This window comes from Homalodisca vitripennis, unplaced genomic scaffold (genome assembly GCF_021130785.1).
Source record: "Homalodisca vitripennis isolate AUS2020 unplaced genomic scaffold, UT_GWSS_2.1 ScUCBcl_301;HRSCAF=1999, whole genome shotgun sequence".
Taxonomy (NCBI): domain Eukaryota; kingdom Metazoa; phylum Arthropoda; class Insecta; order Hemiptera; family Cicadellidae; genus Homalodisca; species Homalodisca vitripennis.
Window position 1 is genome coordinate 101,802 of NW_025776433.1, and position 23,708 is coordinate 125,509.

The 23,708-nt window shown below is 35.1% G+C and overlaps 1 protein-coding gene across 1 annotated transcript; it reads left to right on the plus strand.

The window, feature by feature from the left end:
• The first annotated feature begins 341 nt into the window (after nt 1-341).
• Nucleotides 342-4,849, plus strand: LOC124370567. Its single transcript, XM_046828862.1, has 2 exons — nt 342-775; nt 2,588-4,849. Exon 2 carries the CDS (start codon nt 2,960-2,962, stop codon nt 4,364-4,366), a length of 1,407 nt encoding a protein of 468 aa, XP_046684818.1. The 5' UTR covers nt 342-775; nt 2,588-2,959; the 3' UTR covers nt 4,367-4,849.
• Nucleotides 4,850-23,708: the final 18,859 nt, after the last annotated feature.

The window sequence follows — 23,708 nt, forward strand, 5'->3', positions numbered from 1 at the left end:
AACGACAAGCTGTGAAGAACTATGTGATTGCTTGGAAGACGATGAAGGTGTTCATACCTGAGTTACTAATTATTGCTTTAAAGACGATGAAAGTGTTCATATTTGACTTACTAATAATTAAATACATGGACGGATTTATGTTAGACTTACTAATTATTTTTAAAACAAAGTGGACGATGATACTGATTACAGATAATTTCATCATTGATAAAGTAAGTACCTACATGCCAATAAATATTTTTTTTCTTTAAACTAAACCGGTTTTATTTCTTTATTGGATAAAAAATTCAAACAAATGAATCGGGTCATGCTAAAAGGGGATCAGTCAAAAAATGTGAAAATTGAGATAACAATGAATTTGTATTCCTAGGACCAAATTACATCTTTTCACGCTAAAAGGTGATCAGTCTGATGCATGGTTACTACAGAAACCAGTGCATAGACGTAATCAATTCATGCTAAAAGGAGCTCAGTCACTGACTGATCCCCTTGTAGCACAATTTGGGTGTGGAGTCAACAAGCCAGCCAGCTGTCACACGGATCACTACTCGCTAGTTCGCTACCTAAACCTAACCTACAAAACGAATGTTGATTTTGATCATTTCGCATACAATCACAGCTTTTAAAGGAAATATTTTTAATTGATTTGCTTAAGCACGGTGAAAAATGATTGAAGATGAAAGTGAAGAAAATATCGAATGTAATCAAGGAAGAAAAAGGAAGGCAAACAAAGATTTGTGGAAGAGAAATAAAACAAAAGCTGCTAGACTACAAGGTGAAGAATCTCCCGCATCTGACACCTGTAGCTATTGCACCCGACTCACATTTCAAATAAGAAATGAGAACAATGCAGTGAAACGATCTAAGTTAATGTTACAAAAGAGAGTTCACAAAATGAGAGCAAATGCTTTTTACGACCTACTTCGTACAGAAGATGATGATAAGACAACGACTATATGTTTTGACCTTCAACAGGTTCATCCACTCCCCAAAACCCCAATTCAGCAAGCCTATTATGCTCGACAAATAGGTTTTTATAATCTGTGTTGTGTTGACCCAGCGACTAACAAGTCTTTTTTTTACTGTTGGACAGAGAATCAAGCAGGCAGAGGGTCTCTCGAGATCTCTTCAGCTCTAGTAGACTTTTTACAGAAGAATATTAATGAAGATGGAAAAGAAAACATTAGACTTTTCTGTGATGGGTGTGGGGGACAAAATAAGAACAACATTGTTGTTCATGCTCTAATGAACATTTGGAAAAAAGATCACACACTACCCACATCCAAAACATTACTTTGTATTTTCCAGTCCGTGGGCACACCTTCTTGCCCGCAGACAGAGTTTTTGGAAGGGTGCAGAGAGAATTAAAGAAGCATGAGACAATCCAGTCGAAAGAGTACTTGAATGTCTACAGAATGTTTGGTACGGTAAGAGTGTTAGGCCAAGATTGGTTTATAAAGGATACAAAAACCTAACTAACCTTCAAAAAGCGTTCCTTCAAACGCATTGAGATTTGTAATAAAAGTACCAATGCACCCAATCAAACAGAATTCTTGTGAAAGGACAGACATTTCTAAGATCTAATGAGGAAGTCACAGCTGTTACTCTTCTGAAAAGGGGTTTCTCATCAAAGAAAGCCAGGGAATTCATTTTACAAGTTGTCCCGTTGCAGCATAGTATTTCACAACCAAAAAAGAAGGATGTTGATTCTCTTCTGAAGGAACTGTTTGGCGAGTCATGGAGAGAATGCGAGGCATTTCCTCAGCGACAGTGGTATGTGAACATCATAGATTCACAAGATGTGACAGAACGAACGACAAGCTGTGAAGAACTATGTGATTGCTTGGAAGACGATGAAGGTGTTCATACCTGAGTTACTAATTATTGCTTTAAAGACGATGAAAGTGTTCATATTTGACTTACTAATAATTAAATACATGGACGGATTTATGTTAGACTTACTAATTATTTTTAAAACAAAGTGGACGATGATACTGATTACAGATAATTTCATCATTGATAAAGTAAGTACCTACATGCCAATAAATATTTTTTTTCTTTAAACTAAACCGGTTTTATTTCTTTATTGGATAAAAAATTCAAACAAATGAATCGGGTCATGCTAAAAGGGGATCAGTCAAAAAATGTGAAAATTGAGATAACAATGAATTTGTATTCCTAGGACCAAATTACATCTTTTCACGCTAAAAGGTGATCAGTCTGATGCATGGTTACTACAGAAACCAGTGCATAGACGTAATCAATTCATGCTAAAAGGAGCTCAGTCACTGACTGATCCCCTTGTAGCACAATTTGGGTGTGGAGTCAACAAGCCAGCCAGCTGTCACACGGATCACTACTCGCTAGTTCGCTACCTAAACCTAACCTACAAAACGAATGTTGATTTTGATCATTTCGCATACAATCACAGCTTTTAAAGGAAATATTTTTAATTGATTTGCTTAAGCACGGTGAAAAATGATTGAAGATGAAAGTGAAGAAAATATCGAATGTAATCAAGGAAGAAAAAGGAAGGCAAACAAAGATTTGTGGAAGAGAAATAAAACAAAAGCTGCTAGACTACAAGGTGAAGAATTTTTCGATAGTAAAGGAAACTTAGTACCAAAGAAAACTACCGGATTACCATGCAGGCAAGTCAATTTTATTTTAAAACCTGTAGTTTTATATGAAACATTTACAAAATTGTGTTGAAGTTCACTTAGGCTACCTATGTTGTTTACAATCTAGTTTACATGGACTAGGTTATCTTTGTTCATTCCTAGCCCTATTCCTACATAGTCTAAAGTAACTTAACGTATGTTCTAATACTCTTTACTAATAAAACTAATGGGGTTGCTGTACAGATAAAGTAGGCCTACTTCACCAGTTTTCCTATATTTTTTACAGGTTTTAGGCTATAACCTTTTTGTATTGTTTCAGCTGCAAGAGGAAGAACTGCATGGAGGCTGTCACTGAAGAAGATCAAGTAGATGTTTTGAACCATTTTTTAAACCTGAACACTAAAGACCAGCAAGACTTGTTTCTACAGTCCCTTATAGATGTGAACGATATAAAGCATAGGCGACCAAGAACAGAAGATGCTCGAACTAACTGTGCAGCATTTACATATCATGTAATGGTTGGTACAGACCGAGTGCAGGTATGTTTCAAGGCTTTTTTATCATTACATAGTGTGACAAAGAAAAGGGTTGAAAGGATTAGAGCATTAAAAATGTTCGGTAAAAGTCCAGTGGACAAAAGGGGATTACATGTAAAAAAATCTATGTCAGAAGAAACCAAACTTAAAATACGGGAACATATAGAGAGTTTTCCAACTAAAGAAAGCCACTACCTGGGAAGGCCAATAAAGTACTTGGACGCAACTCTTAATATTAAGACGATGTACAGCCTTTTTAAGGAAAAATATCCACTGGAAACTGTCGGACTTACTTTCTTCTTTAATTTCTTTAATGAACACTACAATCTAAAATTTGGGAGACCTCAAGTAGATATTTGTTGTGTTTGCGAAGAGTTGAGAATAAAACTAAAAAGCCCACATCTGAATGATGCAGCCAAAAGGTGTGCGCAAGCAGAACTTCATGTTCACAAGCGCAAAACAAAAAAATTCTTTTGTAAAATAAAAACCGATACTGAGGACAAACAAAATGACAACATTTTGTGTTTGTCTTTTGATTTCATGCAAAATGTGCAAATTCCAAAGATACCGGTCCAAGAAACTTTTTATTTACGGCAGCTTTCAGTAAATCTGTTTTGTATCCATAACTTAAAAACTAATAAAGCAGATATATATCTCTACCACCAGGGGACTGCGAATAAAGGACCGAATGAAGTATGTTCATTTTTATTACATTATTTAAATCACCTTGACAAGCAGTATAATGAGCTTCACCTTTATTCTGACAACTGCTGGGGCCAGAATAAAAATCACCCACTATCAAGATTTCTTTCCGCCATAACGGAACTCAAACTGTTCGACAAGGTAGAGCAGTATTACCCAATTAGAGGCCATTCCTTTCTGCCCTGTGACAGGGACTTCAGCATCATAAAACGTGAGTTGAGAAAAAATGATAGACTATACACTGTGGATCAGATATCAGACTTTATTCTAAAATCGAGCAAGAATGAAAAGTTTGTTGTCCACAAAGTAACAACCCAACAAATTTTGGACTTTAAAAGTTGGTGGCCTGTTTTTTATAAAAAAAAGTTGTATCTGAAGAAACTAAAGGTAGAAACACCCCCAAACAACAGAAAATACTCTTCTCAATCAGTTCTTTTATGCACTACACTTACAGAAGTGAGTTTCCTGGGAAAGTTGTTGCACGCCCGTTCATTGACTCGGAATTAAGCCATACTTTCAACCTTACAGGGCAAGGAAGGCCTGTTTTACAGCTCCCTGATAAAACTGCCTATTTGGAAGGAAAAGTACCATTGAAGAAAGCTAAACTTAATGACATAATAAAGCTTCGACCATACATCCCCATAGAATTTGAAGAGTGGTACAGTGAAATTTATATGTGGCCCACTACAGAAGAAGAACATGAGGACTTTGATGACTAAAAATAACTCATTGAGTTAACCTATGTACTATTTTACAGTATGACACACATTTAACAATGATATTTCAATAAATTTGAGTGTAAAAACAAACATTTTGATCATTTATTCCCATTTCATGCTAAAAGGGGATAAGTCAAGCACTTTATATAATTTTTTTTAGTATGTAAAAATTGTTTTTCTGTCTTTTACATAGTTTCATTTAATTATGTATGGTCTAATGTTGTATATTTAAAAAAATAATTGCTCTTGAACTATTTTTGTACTCAGAAAACAGTTTTTTTTTAGTTTTCCGAAAACTGTTCCTTGAAGACTGATCCCCTTTTAGCATGACCCGATTCAAATATAAGTTAATTTTTTCCAACCAAAGAGATAGGCTATGTCACTAACCTACTCAATGACTCAGTCAAAACCAAACATGTCAATATAATACTCAACCAAAATCAAACATATCACTAAGATTCAATCAAAAGCAAACATGTCAATAATTAAAATTGTAATAACTCATTTAAATGGTTACTTAGATTTGAACAGCTTATGTAGCTCATATTCTTAGTCACATATGGTACTATAATACAGTTTACATGGTTTAATCAGGCACCCAAGTATTTAACAAAGTTTACAAACTTTAGATTTGATTTTCTTCAAAAACTTCTCACAATCGGTCAAATCTAATTAAGAATCTGATCAAAATAAAAATGAAACTAAAAATGTACACTTCTCCAAAATGGTTTAAATTAACAAAATAAAATAAAAAGTTCTCTTCTCAAAATATTCAAAATCAAAATAACACAAAACTTGATATTAACTTTACGATCAAAAACTAATTCACAATACTTCAAAAAATTGAATTAATTCTCAGACTCTGTAATATGAGAAACTTTAGAAATTTAATCACAACAGTATAAAAATAAAAGATATTAACTAAACGCTGGTACGGGACTTACTACTTTGAAGACTATGGAGGCTGATAGGAAACTAATACGCACTAAAGAAATTTAATAACTTGATTTAAATTACACCCGATAAAAAGAATTACTCTATATCCCAAACTACAGGATTAGAGGAAGAACTACTGCTTCTCAACTGGACGTCTGCACCCTGTCGTCGACACTCCAACACTGGTCCCCCTCTCTCAAGCCAACCGGCTCGGGAACGTATCACCGTAGACATCTCGATCAGCTGATTTACTTGTCTTGAACCAACAAACAATGTCCACGCACCGCGTCTAGTTAACAAAAGAGCCTACTTCCTACCGCGATTCAGCATAAATAATTACAACTACGGTACAAACACTTAGGTCATCATCGCCCGCTTGCATAAATGATACCTACTCATAGTTGGTGGTGTCAATTTACAATACACATATTAAACGAAAAACATACAAGAAGGTAAATAAAATATTTCATATAAGGAATAAATAAGTAACAACTAAATCAACAACTTGGGAGAGACTGTAAAGAATGAATAAATGATTTATTTCCATCAGCATCATACAACAGAAATTGCAAATACAAAACCTGGAAATTGACTGGCCACGTAACCAGTAGTGTGGCCAGTTTTTATAAGGCAAAGATAAAAATACAATATTTTTTTTTTTTTCAGTCTAGCACATAAAGTTTAAATATTCAAGAAAGACACTCTCTGCAATGTTTATGCTTTCAAACTCTAAACTAGACTACTTAAATATTGTAATAACTGTTCATTAATTAGAACTGTGAAAAGGTTTTTCAAATATGCGTTAACATTAATTTATGACATATATTGTATGCTATGGAAAAAATTAAACTATATTAACTAATTACAAGATTCAAAAATTCTACATCTTGTTTAGTTATTAGCCAACTTTTCAACAGTGAACAAAATTCCCTAAGTCTAATGCTCTGTCTTATATAATAAGGGACTTGATTAAAATATTTAGGTGCAAGGTAACTATAGGAATGCCTAAAAATGGATTTGTTTACTTTAATTAGCCTAACATTACCTGCAGAACAGCTCCTAGTATTATAGTGATATATTAAATTATTTTCTATATTGCCACTTCTCCTGTAGAACAGACTTAAAACTTTAAACACGAAAATATGACGGAAAGGTAGTATATTTAAGGTAGTATTGTTTAAAGTGGTATAACCCATTAAACAATAAAACATAAATAACAATAACGATAACAGGAGGAACTTAATAGCATAAGTTAAGGACTATAGATACATTACAACGTTTGCCTGCCACCATGATGGCTGTAAGAGGCCAATCCGGTAGCAGTAAATAAAATCTATACGAAGATATAACAAAAGACTACGTACCAAATAACAATAATAATAAATAGAATACAAAATTCAATTCAGATCAGATTCGTGACGTTAGCGACGTATCGTTCAGGAATCCGAAGAGCTTGGCAAAGACGTCACAATTATCTCCCAGCAATTCTGGGAGAATTGCTGGGAGGAAATATTTATGTCCCTGTTGAGAATAGTGGTTGCATTCCAAAAGAATATGCCTCACTGTTACAACCTCGTTATAAAAAGGGCACAAAAGGGGATCATCGCGATTCATAAGAAAGCCATGCGTCAGGAGCGTGTGTCCTAGCCGAAGACGGCACAGCACTACTTCCTCACGACGAATGGTGCGAAGCGAACTAGACCAAGGCGAGATACTATTTTTGATTGTCCTTAATTTATTATTTTCTATGGCTTGCCAAGATTCATTCCACTGAAGTGTTATTTTGGTTTTAACCTGAGGTTTAATGTCTGCGCTGGTAACGCCGATTTAATGGGTCAAAACTTGTTGCTTCTTTAGCAGCTTTATCAGCGAGCTCATTTCCATGTATTCCGACATGTCCGAGAACCCAGATCAGAAAGACATGTATGTCTCGCGTGCCAAGATCGTACATAGCACTTAGGACTTTACGAATGAGAATATTCCGGGAATATATGAACTAAGAGAGTCGGAACATAGAACTAATCTTCTACTTCTTGGGCATACAATGCTGACTGCTTTAAGAATGGCTGTCAGCTCCGCAGAATAAATTGAAGAATAAACAGGCAGTCCAAACTTATATTCACGAGTCTTAGTTACGAAAGCACAACCAGTTCCCTGATCTGTTTTTGATCCATCAGTATATACTAAGTCGCAAAGCTTTAATGCGTCGAATATTTTCATAATACCTTGTTTATAAACTATGTCGGGTGTCTTGCTTTTGGGATTAAAACTCAGAGACACATCGGAAGAGAAGTTAGTAACCTTCCAAGGTGGGATATTACATTCATGTGTTATAGCACAAGGAAAATCGGTTAAGCCGAGATCAGCTAGACAGGAGAGAGCTCTCATTCCAAATGGCCTAGGAGAGTTTGGACGCAAGTTGTAGTATTGATGTTTACAGCTATTAAATACAGGGTCGTACGCGGGATTGTTTGGTCTTGACTTGAGAGCATGAAAGTAGTTTATAATTATTTGGCTACTTCTATATTATAGAGGTGGTTCTCCAGCGTATGCAAGCAGACTGGGTATAGGGCTAGAGCGAAAAGCTCCAGTGGCAAGCCTTAATGCATATTTTTGAATCGAATCTAACATTTTCAGAGCGGATGGTCGAGCTGAAGAGTAGACCTGGGTATACATGGGGAAAGGTACTGTAGAAATGACGAAAGACAGTTCTGTTGCGACTGTGGTACTGGAACTCATGACAAACTTTTTAAATGAAGGCCACAAGTTACATACGGACAACTACAACACATCAGTAGAATTGGCTAATGCTTGTTGTCAAATAAAACACATTTTGCTGGTACCGTGAGAAAAAGTCGTAATGGCCTACCAAAAATCCTTTTAAAACAAAAACTTATTAAAGGTGAAATGGTTTGCTCCAAAAATAAAGATGATGTAGTTGTTACCAAGTGGAAAGACAAAAGGGAGGTACACATGCTTTCCACATTCCATAGGCCGGAGTACGTCGTCCTGGACCTAAAAAAGTTGGAGGGTCAAATGTAATGAAACCATTAGTCATCGTTGACTACAATAAGGCGAAGGTTGGGATAGACGTATCCGATCAAATGTCATAATATAACACTGCAGTACGGAAGACAATGCGTTGGTTCCACAAACTAGCTGAAGAACTTCTTCTTGGAACTGCAGTGGTCAATAGTTGGCTGGCCTACAATAATTTTCTTAACCACACTACATCTCATGACAGCATGAAAGTAGTTTATAATTATTTGGCTACTTCTATATTATAGAGGTAGTTCTCCAGCGTATGCAAGCAGACTTGGTTTAGGGCTGGAGCGAAAAGCTCCAGTGGCAAGTCTTATTGCATTGTTTTGAATTGAATCTAACATTCTCAGAGCGGATGGTCGAGCTGAAGAGTAGACCTGGGCACCATAGTACAGACACGAACGAATGTACGCTCTGTAGAAACGTAACAAGCATCTTCGGTCTGCATCCCATTTTGTACCGCTAATGGCTCTCATAAGGTTTAAACGTTTTAGGCACTTGCTCTTGAGTGCTTTAAGATGCGAGATCCAAGTTAGTCGCTTGTCAAAAGTTATCCCAAGAAACCTTGCTTCGTCGGTAAAGGTAATTTATTCCTATTGAGTTTGAGATCTGGGACATATCTTAATCTATAGTGACATATGCACTGGGCTTTAGTCACAGAAAATGAAAAACCAGTGCACCTGCTCCACTCCTCGAGACGGTTGATGGCAAGCTGAAGGCACCGCTCAGCCGCAGGGAGACGTCCTGCCGTTACGTAAACGGCAAAGTCGTCCACGAACAGCGAACACCGGACAGGTTGCTGGATGCAAGAGGTTATGTTGTTATAGCTACAAAAAACAAAGTGCAGGTACACTACCTTGAGGAATACCATTCTCCAGTGCTGTTGGACGGGAGAGTATATTTTCCAACCTGACTTGAATTGAGTGGTTATCCATAAAATTCTGGATAAAAGCTAGCATGTTACCGCCTATTCCCCACGAGGAAAGAGAATTTACTATTCCCCTATGCCATGCAGTGTCGTAAGCTTTTTTAAGATTGAAGAAAACAGCGATCACCATCCTACGTTCAACAAAAGCATCCAAAATAGATTATTCGAGAGAGACTAATTGGTCTATTGCAGAATGCCCCTGTCGGAAACCGCACTGCTGATGCGCAAGACAGCGGTTGTACTCAAGAAACCACATCAGTCTACGATTCACCATTCTCTCCATCACTTTACAGAGACAACTAGTTAGGAAAATAGGACGATAACTTGCCGCCGATAGTTTATCCTGGTCAGGTTTGTACAAAGCAATGACGTGAGCTTTGCTCCAGGAAGCAGGGAAACGCCGGTGTGAAAATATTTTATTGTAAAGCAACAACAGTAGATTGCTTGTTTTCTTAGGAAGATTTTTCAGCATGGCGTAATGGATATCGTTGTGTCCTGCAGCTGAGTTCGAAGAGGATGCGAGTGCAGTCTGGAGTTCAGCCATCAAAAAGGGGAGGTTAAGAAGACTGATATGATTTCTATCCAGATCCACCGGTCTAGCCTCTTCCAGTCTTTATAGTCTTCAAATGGTCTGTATAGGAGCTGGTCATCGATACCTCTGCGAAGGCGGAAGAAAGGATGTTAGCCATCTCGAGTTGGTCTGTAGCCTAGTTACAAGACCTAGGTGCTTAAGACCAAGGTTATGGCTGGTCGCAGGTCGGCCACATATAGAAGTTTCCTCCATATCTCGCTCGATGGCGTTGTCCTAGATATGGAACTAATATAATTTAACCATGAATTTCTTCTTGTTATCTTAAAAACTTGGCGAGCCTTTGCTCTCTTTTTTCTAAAATCATTCAGGTTTTCGGTAGTAGGATATTTATTAAATTTCTTCAAAGCTCTCCTGCGATCTTTAAGGACGGCCGAGCAATCCGTATTCCACCAAGGATAAAAGGGTGTTTCGGCTCTGACAAAGATTTAGGTATGCATGATTTAGCTGCATTTATGATATAACCTGTTATACTTTTAGTTGCTTTGTCAATGTCAGTTAAAAATAACAGAGTCACATGTAGATAAAAAGGATTTGAATCCTTCCCAGTCAGCCTTGGTTAGAATCCATCTTGGTCGTCTTGATGGCGATGTTGGGGCACGTGTTTCACTTAGTTTCACGGGAGCGTGGTCGCTTCCGTAGAAGTAAGGAGGACCTCCCAAACAAACCTATGTGCCACAACAGGGGTGGGAATTGATAGGTCGATGGCGGACCAAGACCCTGAGCGTGGGCACAAGTAAGTTGGGGAGCCATTGTTCAAGACAGTCAGGTTAAACCTGTCTAGGATTCTGATCAGGGAGTTTCCTCTAGAGTTAGACCAGGTAGATCCCCAAGATGGATGGTGGGCATTAAAATCAACCCCAACCATAAAAGGAGTAGGCAAAGAATTGAGAAGGTCTTCGAACTCTTCTGTGTCAAACTCGGTAGATGCTGGAGGAAAATAAACACAGCACATAGTAAGATGAAGAAGGGTGGAGATAGTTACAATTATAGCCTGAAGATCGGTTTCAAGAGCACATTCTGCAGCGGGTACGGATGATTCAACGAGAATCGCGACCCCTCCACAGGCGTGACCACGTGGGATAGCATCACGACGAAAAATTTCATATCTAGGAAAGGAGAACCCACTCGTGGGGTTAAGCTAAGTCTCCTAAATACAAATAACAAGGGGCCTATGCTCTGTTGTAAGAAGTAAGAAGATCTTCAATGTGTCTCCGTAAACCATTTATATTTCATTGTATTGTAGACATATTTTTTAAAATTTAATTTCAGTAAAATGTTATATTGATTTTACTCATTGAGATTCTTTTTTATTTTCCCTTTGTTTTGGCGGGTCTTAAATTCGGGTTGCAGGCAAGAGTCCTCCATTTCTTCATCGATAATGGAGATCTTGGAGGACTGGGAAGAGGATGGTGAGTGGGCCTTAGTTCTAAGGTCTGTTTTATTTTTAATGTTTTCCAGTAGTTTTTGGGCAAGAGCATTCCTTTCATTAACTGTTGGGCTTGATTTGCTGTCTGTAGCGTTTTTCTGTTTGAAAAAGGAAGCAGCTGTTGGTTTTTTGTTTGTGTCTATTTTTTTAGGTTTTGTAAAGCCAGTGGCGATCACAATGTAGGTGGAAGCCGATTTACTGGGAGCGACTGGGATGGAATGGAGGGTGTACTTGCCAAGCGAGCGGATGACGAACCCAGATGCTTGTCCAGTGCAGCAACTTGTTCTGTTAAAGCCTTCACCATGCCTTCAAGAACTGAGCAAGAAGAACATTGAGATGATTGTACTGGGATAGACTGGCTTGGAATAAGAAATGTTATTTTTAGGAGTTTAAGATTGTTTCCTTCTAAACTCCTTCCGTGCCTCTGCGAATGAAATTTTCTCCAGTGTAACTATTTTGAAGATTTCTTTTTCTTCTATGTATACTTTGCAGTTTCTTGAGCTGGAGGAATGCTTTCCTGTACAATTCACACAATGTTCCTCATCACTAGAGCAGTCTTTGTGATCTGCTTTACCGCAATTGCTACACACTTCCAGGTTTTTACACATTTTGTTTGAATGTCCAAATTTCTGGCACCTAAAACATCTCTGAGGATCTCTGTAGTAGGGCCGGACAGGAAGCGAAAGGTAGCCTGCTTTTATTTTGGATTGCGGATGAGGGACAGAGAAAGTCAGGATGAGTCCGAGAGTCGGTGTTTGGACTTCCCTTTCGGTCTTCATTATTTTTACGACATTAGTCGCATAATTCTGACTTAAGTTCATCTACTGTTACGTCAAGTAAATCTCGGCTAAACACAATACCTTTGGATGAGTTTAAGGATTTACAGGCTTCAACGGCCATTGGAATCTGGTTTAAAAGGGTATTCATCTTTAATATGTTTAGGGCTTGTTTTGTCATTTCCAGCTTCAACAAGATTCCCATTCTGAATCTTCTTCACGAACATCGGTTGTCCACCAGCTAAAACCAGACACTTATTTATCAGGAAAGAACTCTTTTATTTAAGTTTTGCCCTCTTCCTTGTGCTTTATAATTAAATATCTTGGGAATTGGTTTGCTTTCAATTTCATTTTCTTTATTACAAATAACTTTTTTCCCACTGTTTTCATCATCTTCAGAATTCGAAGAATGACTTCGTTTTCTTAGATCACTGGGATCTCTATTTACGACTCTTGTTTGCCTTGTCGAGGGGTTTGTTGATTCCATAAGTAGGTTTACCAACGCATCGTGTTGAGCAGAGCGGGCCGATTAACCGGGAGCGGGCATACCCTCGGGTGTCCCACAAACCGTAGCTTGGGAGAAACCCCTACCTCAGTTCCCCGAGGCTCGGTTTTCATCGTTTACCAAGTCGAGAATACGCGCACAACTTGGGCTGGCACGTGTCAACAGGGGCTCCGACACCCCAGCCTACTAAACACTTCCTGACCAAGGACCGAAGTGGCTGGCTTCTGAACCAGTACATGACTTACGCCTCGGCAGAGACAAACCCACATCAGCTCTCACCAACACCAGATAGGATATCTAATGCCGGCTTAAGCACTTCCAGCGAGCCATGTACTGGAACGGTCGAAAGGATCGGGTACTAAAAAGACCCTGGAGGGGGATTGGGTAGGGATTAGAGAAATGGTGGGGGTGAGCAGTTTAATGTCATACCCAGGACGACCATTCACTTGAAAATACATTAATTTCAACTAAAACAATTTTTCCCGCTAGGTAAGACTGACACCTACTCATTATCGGTAGTGTCAAATTGCTATAAACATAGTACGAGTATATTCATACTGACTGTACAAAAGCAAAGAATAAAAACTAAATTTTACTATTAGTTTAAATTTATATCTTTTGGATAAAAATGGCTGTTAAGAGTTTAACTTGATAAAAATAACAATAATTTACAATAGAAATTCAACTATAGCCTAAACTAGATTACAATATATAAATACACTCTAACTCATCAATTACACTTTGATATAATTTTTATCGTAATAGACTGTTAACGGGTAGACCCTAATCTTAATGAAAAATAATAACCAATGAAAGTAAATTGAGGAGCTGGGTGCAAAAACGACCTGAGCAGCATCGGGTCGTTTTTGCGTAAAACATCTTAAATACACGGCCTTTTAATTCCTAACATTTTGGTGTTTGTTTCATTCCAATATCTTTGAAATTGGCTGAACCGTGGATTTTTTTTGCAGCAGTGTTTGACTTGTTGATCACCTGTTGGACGTAAACACTAACACTTTGCTGTCTGCTGTGTTATTGTGAAGATTGTTTGGTTATGCGTCCATCGTTTTATTGGCGTAGTTAATAAGTGTCTTTTATTAGTGAATAATTAAGTGCCTTTACAGTTCTCATCCATGGAAACTGACAATGAAATGTCTGATGAAGAAAAGTCTGATGCTGAAATGTCTAATGACTCAAGTGAACTTTCAGGACATAGTGATCCTGGACCTTCGCGTAAGAGAGGGAGACGAAAGGAACGTGATAGCAGTACGTGGAAAAGAAATGTAAATAAAAAGAGGCGAGCTGAAGGTAAATCATTTGTTAAAAATACAATAAGGGGAAATGTTAAAGTTAAGGGTAAACAGTTTTCTGTCGTAACAACATGTTGCCCAAAGAAATGTTGTGATCGAGTTTTCAGAGCCCAACAAAATAAGATATTTGAAAATTTTTATGCATTGGGTGACAAAGCAAACCAAAACTTGTATTTATCAGGATGTATGTTGAATAAGGACATTTTGACTCGGAGTACTAATGCAACAAAACCTGTTGAAGCATTGTGGGAGTACAACAAAAATGTACCAGAACTTAACGTAAGACATGCAACATGTCGAGAGTTTTTGCTTAAACTATTTCAAATATCTTCTAGAAGAATACGTACTGTTCAGGATACTCTAAAGAAAGGGAGCCTAGATTTTAAAGAAAAAAGAGGTACTCATAACAACAGGCCTACCAAAATAGATGACTCTGTGTGGAATTTGGTAGAAGAGCATTGGGCCTCATTACCCAATACCCCTCCACACTACGCTGCAAAAAAAAGCAAGCGACTCTATTTTGATAATTCCTCACTCACTGTTACAGCGCTTTTCCACTTGTTCAAAAAATATTTTCAAGAAAAAACAAACACACCTCTCTCCAAGATGAAATACAACACTTACTTTCAATACTTCAAAAAGAACTCTCCCTACTCATTTAGAAAACCTAGGTCAGATACTTGTGACATGTGTGAAAAGCTCAACTTTAAGTTAAAAGAAAATCCTAGTGACATGAACACAAAGACTATGTTGCAATTACATGAAAAAAAGGTTGCTGCTTACAGATTTAAAAAATAAAATGGTAGAAAAAGCAAAATCTAATGACACTCACAGTCTATTGTTGGAGTTTGACTACGGTCAAAATTTGCCACTGCCAACATTGACAGTAAATTCTGTATTTTATAAAAGACAGCTGTGGTATTACGTGTTTAATATTCACTGCCATAACAATAACTCTAGCACTATGTATACCTACCTAGAGACTGAGTGTACTAAAGATCCAGTAGTTTCTTTTTTGTACCACTACATAGACAACAGACTAAAAGAGAATAAAAACTTCAAAGAAATCATTTTGATGTCAGACAATGCTGGAGGTCAAAATAAAAATCATAAAATGCTTATGTTTTGTTCATTTCTGGCTGTAAAGTTCAAAATTAAAGTTAGCCAGTTATTTCCTGTAAGAGGCCACTCTTACTGCCAGTGTGACCGCAACTTTGGGGCCTATTCAAACGTTTTAAGAAAAACTGCGAGAATGGCCACAACTCAAGAGTATGACAAAATAATTTCCAGTAAGTCTGAGCTGGTTCATGGATATCAACATTTGAAAAACTGGAGTGCTTCGTTACTTAACTACTTCTTAGAATACAAGAATATAGTTTCAAAAAAAACTTCTTTCAAAATCCAGCAATACTGCAGGCTCCAGTATAACCCATCAGGGACCATCTCAGCCTCCTCCAGCTACCTCGGTTCATTCATCCCATTCAACTTCCTTGTAAAGGGGGCCAACCTGAACCTTTTTATCCCTGAAGATATTCCTGGTATGCCAAGAAAACAGTTAAAACCAGCAAAAGAGAAAGACTTAACAAGTCTGTTCTGCTTTTTAAGTGCAGAAGAACAGTGTTGGTTCAATGATGTCATTGAAAAGCCCAAAGTAGATGACAATGTGGTCGCAGAAAACGAAGAAAGTGACATTGAAGAGGAGTCGGACTATGAAAACATACTCGCCTATGAGTTTCCTTAAACATTGTTCACTTTTCAAAGTTTAAAAAAACATTGAAATATGATCAGTTCAATTTTGAACTAATTTTTTCATTAATCCTTAATTAAGTTAATTTCTAACAAATGCTTTATTTGTATTTTTATACCAATTTGAATTATTAATAATAATAATATTCTTAAGACTGCAGTGTTTTAGTGCCATTATTTCAAACAGTATCCTTGTAATTTTTCCCAACCTATACTTTTATGCAAAAACGACACGTGACACTAGCTACTATTATGTTTAATAACTTTGGTATATAAATGATATCACTTAGCAACAGATATATTCTTTAACTAGAAGAATATAATGTTACAGAATATTACAATGTACAGCACTATAAAAAATATAATAAAAAGAAAAAATCATGTCTAACTTTCAAAGTCCGTTTTCTCAAAACTCACTTTTCAGACTCAGGTCGTTTTTGCACCCAACTCCTCAATTATTAACTACAAAACAATTAACAAAATTTAAAAACTAGGAAATCGATTAAAATTTGACTAAGATCAAGGTAATTAATTAATAATATTTTGTGGTGAGGTATCTTTCAGGAAAGAAAGAAACCTCTCTATCACTGACTCATCTTCGCATAGTATATCTTTTAACGAATATGGCAGATTTATGTAGTCTCTATACTTTTTAGTAGCGAGGTCATTCGACAAGCACATGTTCAAATTGTGACAACAGTGTCGCATGTGGTGCAGACTGCTTGGAAATCTCGGCTCATTCACTTGGAAATACAATAATTTCATTTAAAATAATTTTTTCCCGCTAGGTAAGACTGACACCTACTCATTATCGGTAGTGTCAAATTGCTATAAACGTAGTATATTCATTCATACCATACACAAAGCAAAGAATAACAACTAAATTTTACAATAAGTTTTAAATTTATATCTTTAACATAGAAATGGCTGTTTGAGTTTAACTCGATAAAACTAACAATCAATTAAAAGAGTAATTCAACTATAAACTGGATTACAATATATAAATACACATTAACTCAACCACTTTAACAATAATTTGTTTGATATAAACTTTATTGTAATAGCTGTTAACAGGAAATCTAGACAAAAAATAATGAAAGAAAACTATGAACTAGATAACAATTAACAATATTTAAAAACTAAAATATAAATAAAATTCGAGTAAGATCAAGATAATTTATTAGATCATATTTAGTAGTAAGGTATCTTTCAGGAGAGAAAGAAGCCTCTCTATCGCTGACTCATCATAGCATAGTATATCTTTCAACGATCTGGCAAATTCATGTTGTGTCTATACTTTTGAGTAGCGAGTTTATTCAACAAACACATGTTCCAATTAATTGTGTCAACAGTGTCGCATATGTCGCAGACTGCTTGGAAATCTCGGCTCATTCACATGGAAATACAATAAATTCATTCAAAATCATTTTTTCCCGCTAGGTAAGACTGACACCTACTCATTATCGGTAGTGTCAAATGCTATAAACATAGTATATTCATACTGACTATACAAAAAGCAAAGAAATTTTACTTTTAGTTTAAATTTATATTTTTTGGATAGAAATCGCTGTTAAAGAGTTTAACTTGATAAAAATAACAATCAGTTACAATAGTAATTCAACTATAAACTAGATTATAAAATATAAATGCACTCTAACTTATCAATTACACTTTGATATAATTTTTATCGTAATAGACTGTTAACGGGTAATCTTAATAAAAAATAATAACCAAAGAAAATAAACAATTAACAAAATTAAAAAACTAGGAAATCAATTACAATTTGACTAAGATCAAGGTAATTAATTATATCATATATATTTAGTAGTGAGGTATCTTTCAGAAAAGAAAGAAGCCTCTCTATAGCTGACTCATCATCGCATAGTATATCTTTGAACGAATCTGGCAGATTTATACCGTCTATACTTTAAGTAGCGAGGTCATTCGACAAGCACATGTTCCAATTGTGACAGCAGTGTCGCATGTGGCACAGACCGCCTGGAAATCTCATTCACTTGGAAATACACCACTGTAATTTCATCCAAAATAATTTCTCTCGCTTGGGAAGTCTGACATTTACTTTTTGTCGGTAGTGGCAGATTGCTGTAAACGTAGTATATTCATACAGGCCATACAAAAAGCAAAGAATAACAACTAAATTTTACCATAAGTTTTAAATTTAGATTATTTAGATAGAAATGGCTGTTGAGAGTGTAACTCATTAAAACTGCCAACAATCAATAATTCAACTATAAACTAGATAACAATTTATACACTCTAGTTCAACCATTTTAACAATAAGTCGTTTGATATAATCTTTAATGTAATAGCTGTTAACCCTTTAAGGACCAACCATCTGATTTATCGCAGGCAGTGAACTGTGGGAAAAGGACCAACCGTCTGGTTAACCCTCCATCAGGCGCTTAAAATTAGAAACACCATCAGGCGCTCACGGAGGTTTCCTCCAGGTTAGCGAATAATGGATATCATAGTCGTTTAAACTGTTTTTATTTGTTTAAATATTCATACCGATTTAATTACAATTTAATATATTCATTTTTAGAAATTAAATAAAAATTACTCTCTTATGTAATGAATTTTCCAAATAAGAAAATCAAAATCTTAAAAAATGTTATTGTATAATAACAACATGATTTATTTTAAGGAATAATGCAATTTGTAAAAATGTTTAACCTACTGTAATAATATATGGAAATTAACTTAGTTTTTAACTTCTTACAAAAAAAACTTATTTCAATTCTTGAGATATTATACAATTGTAATGTCAATTATTACTCTAAAATCAAAATTTATTCTTTACTAAACATTTTTTTAATCACTACAAACAAAAAACATTCAAAACATTTTCCTTCTGGTTCTTATAACGACAATGTTCACTCCATAAACAGTACTGAAATGTTCCCTAGCACACAGGTACTGTACTGACAAGTCTCTCGTCTTCATTCTCCATTTCACAAAATTCAAATAAAATATATTGTAAAACTTAAAAAGAAACCATCACAGGTCACACATTTAGGCGCACACGGATTATTACTCCATAAAAACTAAACACTATAAGGCGCTCACGGAGATTTCGTCCAAGCCGGGCGCTCACGGAGGAATCGTCCAGTCTCGCACGGAAGTCGACCTCATACTGACAGATTTTGACAAAGATAAGCGGGAGGCTATTGTTTCTCTTCCCCGAAAGATGCTCGTGAAGTACACTGCGGGGAACGACTGCCAACATCAGAAAAGTAGTACTATTTTTAATAATAAAAAATACACAGAGGAAAACTCCGTTTAGCGGTTAATCACCGGCGGACTTTTCATATTTTTAAGAGATAATTTCATCTTCTATATGGAATAAATATACTATTTTTCTATTCCCTATATGTTTCTTACTATGATATCAAATTTTAAACGTCTTTGGAATCATCAGCTTGGAGAAAAAATAATATTTACGGTAGCCGTCAGAGAATGTCGGGTTTGTACAAAAAAAAAAAAAAAAAAAGGCAAGGACTACAACAAAAGAAAGAAGACCAGAACTGTATGTTCTAATTGCAAGGAAGGCTGCCACTCTCTTTGTCTTGTGAAACATAAGTGTAAATAGGACTAGGCTAAGGAATTCTAGTCGTTTTGTAAATATTGTAAAGTGTATAAAAACAGTGTTTTTGATCTGAAGAACAGACTCATTTTCATATGGGTAAGTTGACTGATATTAATAATATCCTCAGTAGCCTATAAGGTTTTGTATGTTAGACTAATGCTGAAAAGTGTTTTAACCAGTGTTACAGACAAATTTAATTAATTTACAAACTTTTTATTTTTTATTCCAGGGCTTTCAAATTTTGTACAGTTATAGAGAATTATATGTAGAACTAATAAATACCATTACCTACGCATAATTTATTCTTATTTTTGGTAATTATTGAAGATCAAACTCAATTTTTTTTCTTTTTTTATTTGATAAACAGATAAATCAAATTATTTTTTGCTATATAATGACTTAAATTTATTTTTTTACAATGAACAATTTAATTATAAACATTTTAAGCCTAAAACCAAATCTGTACAGTAATTAGTTCTGAAGATATGAGTTTTCTCTCAAACGCTTTAAAAATCGCACATTTTTAATATGCACAGTTCTTGGAGCATGGCCAGAAAAACGCAAATATTTTCTTTGCACATGTCAAATTTTGGTCTGGTCCTAAAAGGGTTAACAGGAAATCTTGATAAAAAAATCAATGGTAGAAAACTTGAACTAGATAACAATTAACAATATTCAAAAACTAAAATATAATTAAAATTCGACTAAGATCTAGGTAATTAATTAGATGATATTTGATAGTGAAGTATCTCACAGGAAAGAAAGAAGCCTCTATCGCTGACTCATCATCGTATAGTATTCTGTTCATGAATCTGGCAGATTTATGTTGTGTCTATACTTTGAGCAGCGGGGACAGTCAACAAGCACATGTTCCATTGTGACAGCAGTGTGGCTATACTTCCGTGTTTTACCCCTACATTTCTCCAAACATAAAAATTCAACAAAAACAAACATTACAAAACAAAAACTAATCTCTTTATTGAAAAAAACACACAAAACTTGTTTTTATTCTTGATCACACTCTGCCACCCAAAATGCGAGTGCCTCCAGCCATCAGTGCGGTGCTGCCCTGCGCTGACGTCAATGAAAGAAAAACATCCCTCGAAATAGTACCTATCAGTAAAATATCAAATTCTAGAGGGGCTGATCAGAAATATAAATTGAATTGTAATGGAAAGGCAATCATGTACTGTGCAAAAAACTTAAATAATCATGTGATGCCACGCGGCCTGCCGTAATCAGGATTCTCGAGAAAGATAACGACAACAATACCGATCACAATACCTGGAAATGCTTGTTGATTGATGGAATGTTAGTTCTGTTACTCAACTACATCGTTTTATAACGTTCTAAGTTCATTTAAAAAAGTTTAAGCGTTGGGGCCATATAACGGAATCTGACCCCATTAACAATTGATAATCGTTGTAAGTTTGTAATTTTGTAATTAAAGAGTTGTTTTTTCGTTCTATCATGTTTGTTTCTATAAATTTATATTTTTGTGTTCTTCATACTGGTGTGGTCGGTATAATCCCAAAGTAACACAGTTTGATATAATTGTTTTATTATATTGGTTGTTAATGGTTAATTTTGATTAAAAATAATAATCCTTGAAACAAAACTATGAACTAGATAACATTATCATTGCATAGTATTATCTTTTAACGATTGTGGGAGATTTATGTGTTATTTATTTGTGTCACTGCTTCCAGTAGCGAGAAGTCAACTAGCACATGTTCCACTGTGACAGTATTGTCCCATGTTTCTACTTTTCAAGTGCTTCAGCACAACAAAATTCACACTAGGTGTACACAAGAAGTACCAATACTTAAAATTATGGATAACCATGAGCCATGTTCCATTGAAAATGTTATACTGTTTGCTCAAACAGAAGGAATAATAATAATGATTGTGGTCACAGACTCCTACCGCTTTATGTTACTGTCCCTTTTAAAGGGAAGCTTGCAATAGTTCAAAATTACTGGATTATTAGTCATTTGGGTAAGACCATTACGATACATGAATTAGGAGAGCTTGCTAGCCAGGCCTATGACTTACCGAAGTGAAGTGAAGGCTAAGAGAAAATTAGACTTAGCTCTTGCCATCTGTGTAGTTTGTTGTTAGCTGTGCCAGTAGTATCAATGTGCATCACCAAACTAAGTGAGTATTTTACAGTTTAGTTTGGCCATCACTGGTAATTGTAATGTTGTTTGTGTACATGTAATGTATTAACAACCAACTGGACCTACTGATTATAATCTCCAGTTTGTTCAAGAGCCATCATCATCAGATCTATTAAAGCATTAGGAGCAAGATCATCTTTAGCTAGTGCTTCAGATTTTGCTTTCCTAAATACACTACATGACTAAATACACTACATCTTTTATATTGTTTAAAAGAATTCCTTCCAGGCTCTGCATTACGCACACATTCCACGGATAGATGTTAGATTTTTTCTAAAAGTTTACTTTTTATTTTATCTCTTTTGATACCACTCAGCTCCCTTGTTTTTCTCTCTACATGAAAGCAAGACCTAGAATTGTTGTGTACTTTACAATATACATCCTTGTAAGTGTATTTTTCAAAAAAAGTTGTTTCACTGTTATAATCACAATATGGATGAATTGTTACTAAATGTTGCCCTGCTCTATTTTTGTAATAGATGTTTTGCATTAGTATGACAAATCGCTCCAGATTAGTTTAACAATTTTGTTATCAGTTCAGTTCAGCAAATAAAGGATAATGTTAAAAACCTAATATTGATAGTATGAGCTTAATTATGAATCACCATATTGAAAGAAAAGTTTTTACTTTCCAAAGTCCCAATTGAGGATGTCACTAGAGCTATTAAAAAGACTTAAAAACTCTGAAAGCTAAGATATTGTTAATATGTCCAATAATCTGTTTAAGAAAATCTATCATAAATTTCTGAATCCTTTGACACTATGTATTAACAAATGGTTAAATATAGGGGTTTTTCCAGAGGAAGTAAAGCTATCAAGATTGTGTTCAATTTTTAAAAGAGTCTAGAGGCCTAGCTGAAAGCTATCGCCCAATATTTAATGATCAGCTTTTTTCAAATCTTCTCTCTGTGACTTGAGCAGGACTTTTGACTGATGAACATGATGAACTAATTTTGAAATTGAACTATTATGGTATTACTAACACTTCTGCCAAGTTTTTTTAAAGAATATTTAATAAATAGGAGGCAAAAATTTTTAATAATGGAAGCTGGTCCAATGAGTTAGTGGTCGAGAGTATGGTAGCCTACTAAGTTCAACTTCTCAAAAATTTACTACAAATTAATAAATGTAATTAATAAGTATTCTGTAAATAATTTTAAAACCAAGCTATACAACTGCTTGCTAAGAACTCAATTTATCAGCTTTCAGAGTTATTTAGTATTAATGATATGAATTTCTAAATTTCTAAATCTATACTCTAATTAACTATTTTTAATTTGGTCGTGTATAGTTTTTTTCCTATATTGATTTATACATTTTAACGTAAAGTCACAAATACATGTATAATTGATGTATTGGAGAAATATTGTTTGACTGTGCCACTTAGGTGTATATAAGACTTTGTCATACATTTTGTAAAATGACAATACACATCATTATTGACATAAACTATAGTGTCATAATGCTGTAGATTTATAGTGTCATAATATAATATACTATTATTTTAAAAATTAATAAACAAAGTTATAGTTTATACACTAAAATATACCACCATTTAGCCTAAAACAAAGCTATAAATCAACATTATGAACCATATGGGCAGAGTACGATAAGCGGACCTGGTTTTTATACCGCTTATTACAATCATCAATACTTATATATCGAATATCGAACTATAAACATATGTAAAATACTAAATTAAAGTCACATGTTTCAAATTAATAGAAATAGCTGAAACAATTACATAACATCCAAATAATAAAGGAACCCATTAATCACAACATAAAAGGCAAAATTATATTTAAATAATAATGAAAACACAATAAACATTTTGAAACTGATAAAAGACAAAGTAAATAATATTTTAGTGTTATTTTGTATAGTTGTCTAAAGTAAATTATCCTTTTTTTTATTTAAAAGAAGTTACTTATAGAACAAATGTGTTTAGATTATGAAAATGTGTGTACAATTAGGGCAGATGATTTTGTTATTGTTCAAATTAATTACTATTGGTTGATTGTATTAATGAGGATAATAATTAAATATCGTTTGATATTTTTTATATAAAAAAACCAGGTCCAC